The 9,229-nt window shown below is 45.4% G+C and overlaps 1 protein-coding gene across 1 annotated transcript; it reads right to left on the bottom strand.

The window, feature by feature from the left end:
• Positions 1 to 552: 552 nt before the first annotated feature.
• LOC140193213 (C-reactive protein-like) lies at positions 553 to 9,118 on the bottom strand. The gene is made up of 3 exons (XM_072250608.1): positions 9,089 to 9,118; positions 8,936 to 9,011; positions 553 to 1,827 (listed from the first exon to the last, which is right to left on the bottom strand). The coding sequence occupies exons 2-3, from the start codon at positions 8,997 to 8,999 to the stop codon at positions 1,211 to 1,213; spliced, it is 681 nt and encodes a 226-aa protein (XP_072106709.1). The 5' UTR covers positions 9,000 to 9,011; positions 9,089 to 9,118; the 3' UTR covers positions 553 to 1,210.
• Positions 9,119 to 9,229: the final 111 nt, after the last annotated feature.

Below are 9,229 nucleotides of genomic sequence, written 5' to 3'. Positions count from 1 at the left end.
GACTAGGACCAAAGGGCACAGCCTCAGAATTGAAGGACATCCCTTTAGAACAGAGATGAGGAAGAATTTCTTCAGAGTGTGGTGAGTCTGTGGAATTCGTTGCTACACACGGCTGTGGAGGCCAAGTCACTGGATATTTTTAAAGCTTGGATTGATAAGTTCTTGATTAGTAAGGGTATCAGAGCTTATGGGGAGATGACAGGAGAGTGGGGTTGAGAGGGTTAATAAATCAGCCATAATGGAATGGTGGAGCAGGTTTGATGGGCTTAATAGACTAATTCTGTTCCTATGTCTTATGGTCTTTCGTGTTGATTTAATGATGGGAACGGAGAGTGAGCTGAGATTTCACTGAAGACCAGACACAGCCACACACACACAGTAATTACCACACACAAGATCATTTTTGTTTTGATGTTAATTTACTAAACTGAAAAACAGCAGCGTTACAGTTCAATCCCAGTCACTTGAGGCACAGTACATTCTGTGAGCTTTCCGAAGCTTGGTGTAACAAACAATGTGACAGAGAGAGAGAGAGAGAGAGAGAGAGCGAGAGTCACAATAATAATTCACATCAGCACAAACAAAGTCAAGGGCAGGATCACCTTCCACCACAGGGATTTCCCCACAGTCCATGTCTGCCCATCACCATCACCACCCCTGCCCCAGACACTTCATTGTCTGCCTGTGTGTGTCAGGGTGAGGGCAGAAAATCAGAAAATGTCCCTGACACTGCTCTGTGCTGCTGCACCTTTTAACTGGGATGAACTATTCCCAGTGGGATCCGAGGAAGGGTCCAGCAGAATGGGTGAGAAGAGGTGTCTGGTTAAAGAGGGAGGGCTCGTCTGTCCTGAGCAGTTGTTGTAATTTCCTTGTGTTAAGTGAGGCTCAGTGAGTGGGATAGTACTCTGGAGTTCACATCTGCTGACTCCTGTAAACATCCTTCATAGCTCTCTGCACCCCATCCATCTCCTAACGTGTGACAGAGAATGACCGAGACCCTTCTGCACTGAGTCTGAGGTCATTCCCCAGTCAGTGAGGGCTGATGAGCAACTGGAAGGACTCACTGAGTGGTCCCTTACCCAGACATGAACAGCCCTTTATTCCAGAATCAACTTCACTATATCTACTGATTATCTGACTTAGAGAGAAAAGATCACAATGGAAGGTCATATTCAGTAAGAACAGTTTTATCCTTTTTGTAGCCAAGACATTAAGATATGCAGTCATTACTGTCTTTGATCGTCACCATCCCTCCTGATTCATGGGAAGTTGTTCCCCAGTTGATGATGTTCCCTCCGGTACATAACCATCCCTCATTTGCTATCTGAATCTCACTGGCGTCAAGCACAGAATCCCACATGTTAACATCAGTTATCTCCCCAACAAAGGACTCAGATCTGACAAAACCTCCTCCAACACTGTCCTGCTCCTGGCCAAGAATAAACTGACCAGAACCTTTCACAACCCAACCCTTTCTACCAATCTTCTGTAAAGAGCGTTTCCCATTTACCCAGATGGTAATCAAACCCTCTTTAGATTCCCAGGTTACACAGATGTGTCTCAGCAAGGCATCCATTTTTGGAAGGGAAAACTCTGCGATATTTGTGTATAAATGGAGGGCGATGCGTCCATTAGCTTTGTACCAAATCATCAGTTCATTGGCACTCCTCGACGTTGCATAGGAGAACAAACTGTAACCACGGGTCAATTCAGAGGCTGCCCTGAGGCAGACAGTAAAGGCAGTCAATTCAGTGAAATGCGACGGGGAAAGTCTGACATAGCTGTTGCTTGTTTCCTTTTCAAATATCAGCGATTTCCCTTTCAGGCCTGTAAAACATGAAGAGTTAGATGTGGTTAAGTCACAGTTTGAAGTGTCACCAACGGTCTGTGTTTGTGAGGTGAGACACTGCAGTAACTGGTGACCAGCATTCAGGAAGAACACATCCCTTTGCTCAGAGCAGGAGTTTGTGATATGGACTTGGCTGGAGTTTGTGGCCAGAGTAGACACAAGTAAATCCGCAGATACTGGAAATCTTGAGCAACACACAGAAAATGTTGGAGGAACTCAGCAGGTCAGGCAGTATTTTGACCTGTAGAAAGGTCTCAGCCAGAAATGTTCATTTCCCTCCGTAGATGCTGCCTGACCTGTTCAGTTTCTCTGGAATTTTGTGTATGATAGACAATGTGCTGGACTCCCCTTTAGGGAATCACAGAGGTATGGAATTATGTGAATATACTACAGGTGCAACTAATCGAGTTTAAACAACAGCCAGTTTTCAGTTCTTCATATAAATTGCAAGCAGTAATTGATTTGAAGTCAAAAGGACAGCTTTTATAAACAGTACTGTCTATAGGGCACACACTGCGTCCCACAGCAGGGGGCTGGTTACACAAAGGATATAGTTTGCAAAGTGGAGTGACCATGAGATGTTCTTGTCTGCATCAACCAAACAGAAGGTAATGGAGGGATGTGAATTGGTCTTCATCAAGCCGGCCAACACTCTTTAAGCTATCTTGCACCATTGCAACTGTTCAACACCATCATCCCCTCAGTACCAATCAACAAGCAGCTTGAGGTCAGACAACAGCCAGCCCAGAATGTTGCCAACCCCTGCCAGGCATTTACACTGATCACTACAATCCATAAACCCTTCACCCCCGAGAGAAGCAGAGCATTGGGTCTGAGCTGTCCTCACTTTCATAGAACATAGAACAGTCCAGCTCTAGACAGGCCATTCAGCCCACATTGTTGTGCTGATCTTGGTTATGATTCACGCGAAATGTTCCCCTCCTGTTAGACCTTCTTCCCTTATTAGATCCCTGTCTCCAGCCATGGCCTGAGAGGACATCATCTCCTTTACCCCTCTGTCTTTTCCAGCAGATCCTAGCTAGTTGTCCCGGTCATTAGCACACAAGGCCAGTTCTCCATCACAATCCTGAACAGTTGTCCCTGGAACATAAAATGCTCACAGTCCTGGACGTCACTGGTGTTTTTTTTCACAGGTCTGTCCCATTAGCACCCAAGTCCTAATTTGCTTTACATGTCAGGGATTATTCTGGAATTATGAATTTATGTGGATATTGCAGATATTAATTCCAGATAGAAACAGTCTTGAGTTCTTAATGTCAATTGCAAGCAGTAATCAGTCTGGAGTTAAAAGGACAGGTTTGCAAACAGCATTGTCTACAAAGCACAGGTTTCTGGCCACAGCAGGGGGGCTGGATGCTGAGAAATATGGTTTGCAAAGTGAACTGACCATGAGACATTGTCATCTGCATCATGAAAATGTAAAACAATGGTGTTATATTCACCTGTCTGCATCAAACCAGGCAACATTATTATTTGAATGTGAATTTGAATTTATTTACATCTTACATCTGTCCCACAACGTGAAGGAGTTAAAATCTCTGTATTATGACTCTGTTGCAATATACAGACATGTGAATATTTAAGTCTACTGGCTTGTAGAAAAAAGCTGTCCTGTAGTCTATTGGTCCTGGCGTTCATGCTGTGATAGCATTTGCCAGACGGAAGCAGCTGAAACAGTTTATGGTTGGAGTGACTGGTGTTCCGAATGATCTTCCAGGCCTTCTTTATGCACCTGCTGCTGTAAATGTCCTCAATAGAGGGACATTCACGACCACCGATGATGTGGGCTGTCTGTACCACTCTCTGCAGTGCCCAGCCATCAAGCTTGGTGCAGCTCCCGTATCAGGCAGTGATACAGCCAGTCAGGATGCTCTCAATGGGACCCTGCAGAAACTCTTGAGGATTTGGGGGCTCATGCTGACCTTCTTCAGTCGCCTGAGTGGAAGAGACACTGCTGTGCTTTTGGATACTGAGGGAGAGGTTGTTGTCTTGGCACCACTGTGTTAGGGTGTTAACCTCTCCTCTGTAGGCTGTCTCATTACAGCTAGAAATAAGGTCAATAAGTGTCGTGTCATCTGCAAATTTGATCAGCAGATTGGAGCTGTGTGTGGCAGGACAGTCGTGGGTGTAAAGGGAGTAGAGGAGGGGACTCAGGACACAATACCAGGGGCACCTGTGTTGAGGGTCAGAGGGGCAGAGGTGAGGGAGCCCATCCTTACCACCTGTCGGCGATCTGATAGGAAGTCCAGGATCCAGCTGCACAAGACTGGTTGAGCTTCCTGTCAAGTCTGTAGAGAATTATGGTGTTGAATGCTGAACTGTAGTCCAGGAACAAAATTCTAATGTATGCATCCCTCTTCTCCAGGTGAGTGAGGACGGTGTGTAGTGGTGAGGCTATGGCGTCATCGATAGACCGGTTCCATCACTAGGTGAATGGTAGGGGGTCCAGTGTGGGTGGTTACATGCTGCAAATGTAGTCTTTAACCATTTACTAACAATTAACATCATTACATTATTTTGCACCATTGTGACTGAGCTCAAAATGGTAGACCAGACTGATGGTATCACTTAACACATCAAACGCGACATAGCTGATCAATCAATATCTGGTGTCGCTGTGTACAGAGACAGCCCTTGAAAACATTCATTTTGGGTGTCTGGGATCTCTGTCCCCAGAAGTTGTTACACCATCCATGTGAATTAATTTGTCCCAGCAGTGATATTTGAACATTCAGGGGAGTCTCCCACTGTAATACACAATTCAAATGAGTCATTGTCACCGCAATATATTGAAGTAAACAATGTCATTGTAACTACTGAAATTGTATTGAATCATGAGCTGTTACCTTTGATCTTAAGGGTATAAAAGGTGATGTACATTGAGCCTGAGAGACTCCAGAGGGGATCTGCAGAAGAGTGCCTGTTTGTTGTGATGAACACAGACCTTCAGACCACCAGTTTCAGTGTTTTCCAGTGACTCAGGTCACAGTCACAACAGTACACATGGATGAGACTCCCCACAGATTCCATAAAGCCACGGCACACACTTTGGGGAAGTCAGTCTGGCACCCGACACAGTAAAACCTTAGATGATCTACTGATCGCCTCAGGGGATGAAGGAGGTCACTCAGGGATGACAGCCAGGTGTTGTAGAAATACTGCGGAGCAGGGGTTTCAGATCAGCTCTCATAGGCTCACATTGGGAAACAAATAGACAGTACCCAGGACACAGAATTTCACAGAGGATGAATGAATTACCAGCTAACAGATGTTCGACAATCAACTGTATGCCCCATCCCGTCAGTGATAGGGGAGTGAGGAAGATAATGGGGCTATTTAATTACAACTGTAATTTCATACCGGGGTTATTAGACCCAGTGGCTCTCTTACAGGTTTTAATCAAAGGGGGGAATCCCCGTCTGGAGGAAGTAATGTGGGGCTGGGTGAGGAGGGGGCTTTTAAAGAGTTGAAAAAGCTGTGGTCTCTGCGCCTGGTTTAGGGTGATCAGACGTGGCCTGCCACATTCTCCTTTACCACAGAAGGATGGAGTGTATTACGATGCTGTAGAGGTGTGCATTGCCGGGGACACGAGAAAACCAGTGCTATATTAGTCGACAGAAGGGACCCCTGCTGTTGGAGTTCCCCACTACACAGCAGCTTTAGGTTGTGCGGTGCAGGTTAGCGAGCCTGTAGTGATAGTGGGACAGCTCATTCTGTAAACTCCTCACACCACCTGTAGACCTGAACACAGGGAGGCTGAGAGGTCATTCGAATAGAGACCACCCCAAACTATTCAGTGGACAGGATCAAAAGCTTTGTCATAGCCGTCTTTTGAGTGAAATAACCCATTCGGTGTCTTTTGTCGACGCAGTAACCCCTGGCAGTCATACTCAAATGTCTTATAGTTACACAGAGACTGAATGGGTGAAGATAATGTCATGTATACAGTTAGAGTGAGTTTTTGGGTAGATGATTCATTTACACGTAAATGACTCTGGCCACCAGTCTTGTTTGACAAAGTACTGTGGATTGAGTTCATAACAATGAATTTCCTAAAAGCTGTGAATACCGGATGCTGCTGACGCCTCTGGGATGAAGTTTACAGGCAGTTTTGAAGACAACATTATCTATACTTCAAAGATATGAATTGTCCTCTGTTAGCAGGTAAAATACCAAATACATGTATTCTGGTTTAACTTGAATTCCTGAAGGCTGTGGATACCAGCCTAGACATGTGGGCGTCAGGAGGAAAGGATGAAGTCAGAAGGTGTAATGTTTTGTATGAAGCTTCAAAAGAAAGCATTGTCTATGTATTGTCTATACTTTGAAAATAGGCATTGCCTTTTGTGTTTAGCAAATAAATATTGAGCCCACATTGGGCTAGCAGACCTTTCCATCTTCACCCCTGTGATGCCTGCTGTACCTAGTTGTGTCGAATACAGAAGCTGCTTTGTATCTACCAGTAACTCTGTCTCTCCAGTGATTTCATCCACACTACAACATATACCACGGAAGTTTTGAAGTTTTTGGAGTGTTCTCCCCAATTATCCTTTGATAGCCTGGGATGGGAACAGGCATCATCAGGAGTAGCAGTGGGAGAGATTCCATCTGATGGTGCAATAGGGAGCTGAGTTTAGAACTGAACGTGATATTGAAGGGAACACAACAGGGGTGGTCTCTAATTGCATGGATCTAAGGAGCTCAGAGGTGTATGAGGTGTCCAGGGAGGGTAGCACTTCTGGTGAAGGGGCTTGTCACACCAGTTCACTCTCCTTTGGCCCCACTACACACTCGGTTCACAACTGTGGCACCAAGTAGCTCTTTGCCTGCTACAGCAGCAACTCTCCGTGCACCACTTCGACAGGCGGATAAACCAGGTGAGAGTGGCTGGCAGCAACCCCTTCCACTGGGAATGACTCTGACCCAGTGATGGTGAAGGAAACCCAAAGGGGACTGTGGGGTCTTGGAGCTGAGGGTGCTCACATGTATTCACTTCCCTTCTCCTTCCGGGTGGCAGAGTCACTTGTAAACTGATAAATTAGCTTATTATTGTCACATGTACTGAGGGTCACTGTGTTTCATACTGTCCCTAAGTAACAATTCATCAGTTCAGTATATTGAGCTAGAACAAGGTCAAACAATAACACAATGCAGAATGAAGTATAACGGTTACAGAGAGAGTGCAGTACAGGTAACAATAAGGCATGCAAGGGTCACGATGACGAACATTGTAAAGTCAGAAGTCTGTTTTATTATAGTAGGGAACTGTTTGATAGTCTTATCACAGCGGGATAGAAGCTGTCCTCGAGCCTGGTGGTACATGCTCCTGGGCTTTTATATCTTCTGCCTGATGGGAGAGGGGAGAAGAGAGAATGTCTGGGGTGGGAGAGGTCTTTACTTTTACTGCCTGCTTTACTGAGGCAGCAAGAAGTGTAGACACTCCGTGTCACTTTGTGTGATGGACATTGAGGTTTCCACCCAGAGCCCAACCTGTCTCCTCATTTCATCCAGTGCTCGTCCAATGCTCTGCAGACTGCATTCAATGCAACTCCCCACCCTGTGTCGTTGGCAAACTGGCTCATTTGTCCTTCCCTCTGATCAGATCAGATGTCAACAAGTGCAGTGAATAGTTACAGACCAACATAATCCTTGCACAAAACCACTCGTTACTCCCATCGAAGAGCAACACCTGCTCATTATCCCCACTCCGTTCCTGTCACGAGGGCAGTTTCCAGATCAGACCAATGAATTCTGTCCATTTCCATGAGGTTTGACTGTAGCTGACAGTCTGTCATGAGGGAATAAACTCCAACATGGTGTGACTTTAAAACATCCAATTGAGGTCATGAGCCGTGACCGACTCTATCCAAATCCATGTTGGATCAGCAGAACATTCTGTCACAATGGGTGATGGGTAAAGACTGGAGCAAACTGATCCATCATTCCCAGCTGTCCCATTAGAAAGGATGTGGAAACTTCAGAGAAAGTGCAGAAGAGGTTAATCTGGATGTTGCCTGAGTTAGAAACTATTCAACATGAGGAGGGGTTAAAGAAACTTGGATCATTTTCATTGGAGTTTCAGAGGCTGAGGAGGTTCCTGAGACGTCAGTCAAATCAAGAGAGGCATAGATAGTGCAGATACTCAGAGTCTTTTATGCAAGGTTTAGATTTCAAATACTAAAGAGCCAAGGTTTACTGTAAGAGGTAGAAAGCTTAAAGATTTGTGAGATAGATTTTCTTCTTACACAGACCATAAGATACCAGGAATGCCCTGCGAGGGGAGTTAGTGGAAACACATACAATAGCAAAGCTGAGAGGCATTCAGAGCCACACATCAACAGGCAGGGAGTAGAGGCAAACACATCTTACACAGGCAGATGTGATCGGTTTAGACCAGCCGTAGATCTGATGAAGAGCCGATTACTGCACTGTACTGTTCTATGTACAATCCATTCATCAACCTGAAGAAACAGGTTCTGACCAGAAGGTTTGAAGACAATTAAGTGACTGTTTCAGCATTTGATCAAAATACATCTTGTCCCAGTTGACCTGACCCATCGCCTCTTCCTAACCAGCTAAAACGAGACATTCTTCACTACTGGGAATAACTTTAAAAAGATCCCAATAATTTCAGTGTACTGAAGAACAACAACCTCTGGGAGTTGATCACTCACTGTAGTTACCATTTTTCATTTCCTACAGCTAATGATTTCATGCAGAACCCTGGTTCACAAACCAGCAAGAGTTTGAAATGTATGTGTCCCATTCCTGTAGTAACTAACCAGCTGGGGGAGAAGCTGGAATCTCAGGACACAAGATGAGGTCAGATGCCTCAGTGCAGACTGGGAATGGAATCTGGGATCTGCTGCGCCACATGGGGAGAAGCCTGGAGAATGGGGTTGAGAGGGATAATAAATCAGCCATGATGGACTGGCAGAGCAGAATGGATGTGCTGAATGGTTTAATTCTGCTCCTATGTCTCGTGATCCTCAGTACCACTGTGCTAAGATGCACCTTGAATGGTGTTTGCACACAGGAATATTTCATATCAGAACAAGTACATACCTGCACTGTCAGATTCCGGCAGGTAAATGCAGACCATGAGCACAATGGGGATGAAGTAATTCATCCTGTCTCCAGCCTGTTAAAACAAAGCAATCCCAATTAACTCCCATTCGTGTGTGTCAGCAACACCCAGATAGTCCCTCTGGTACTCACTGTGATCCGTCTCCAACAGGCCAGCCTCACCTCAGGTGCATCCAGTACCCTGGGCACAAACGGCTGCAATTTATATTCTGCTGAGCTCGGTCAGTCAATTGTAGGAAGGAACAAAGGGGCGGAGCAAACTCTGCTGCCGTT

Source organism: Mobula birostris, unplaced genomic scaffold, assembly GCF_030028105.1.
Source record: "Mobula birostris isolate sMobBir1 unplaced genomic scaffold, sMobBir1.hap1 scaffold_4452, whole genome shotgun sequence".
NCBI lineage: Eukaryota > Metazoa > Chordata > Chondrichthyes > Myliobatiformes > Myliobatidae > Mobula > Mobula birostris.
Note: the sequence above shows the minus strand (reverse complement) of the source record. Positions and strands in the feature narration are given on the sequence as shown.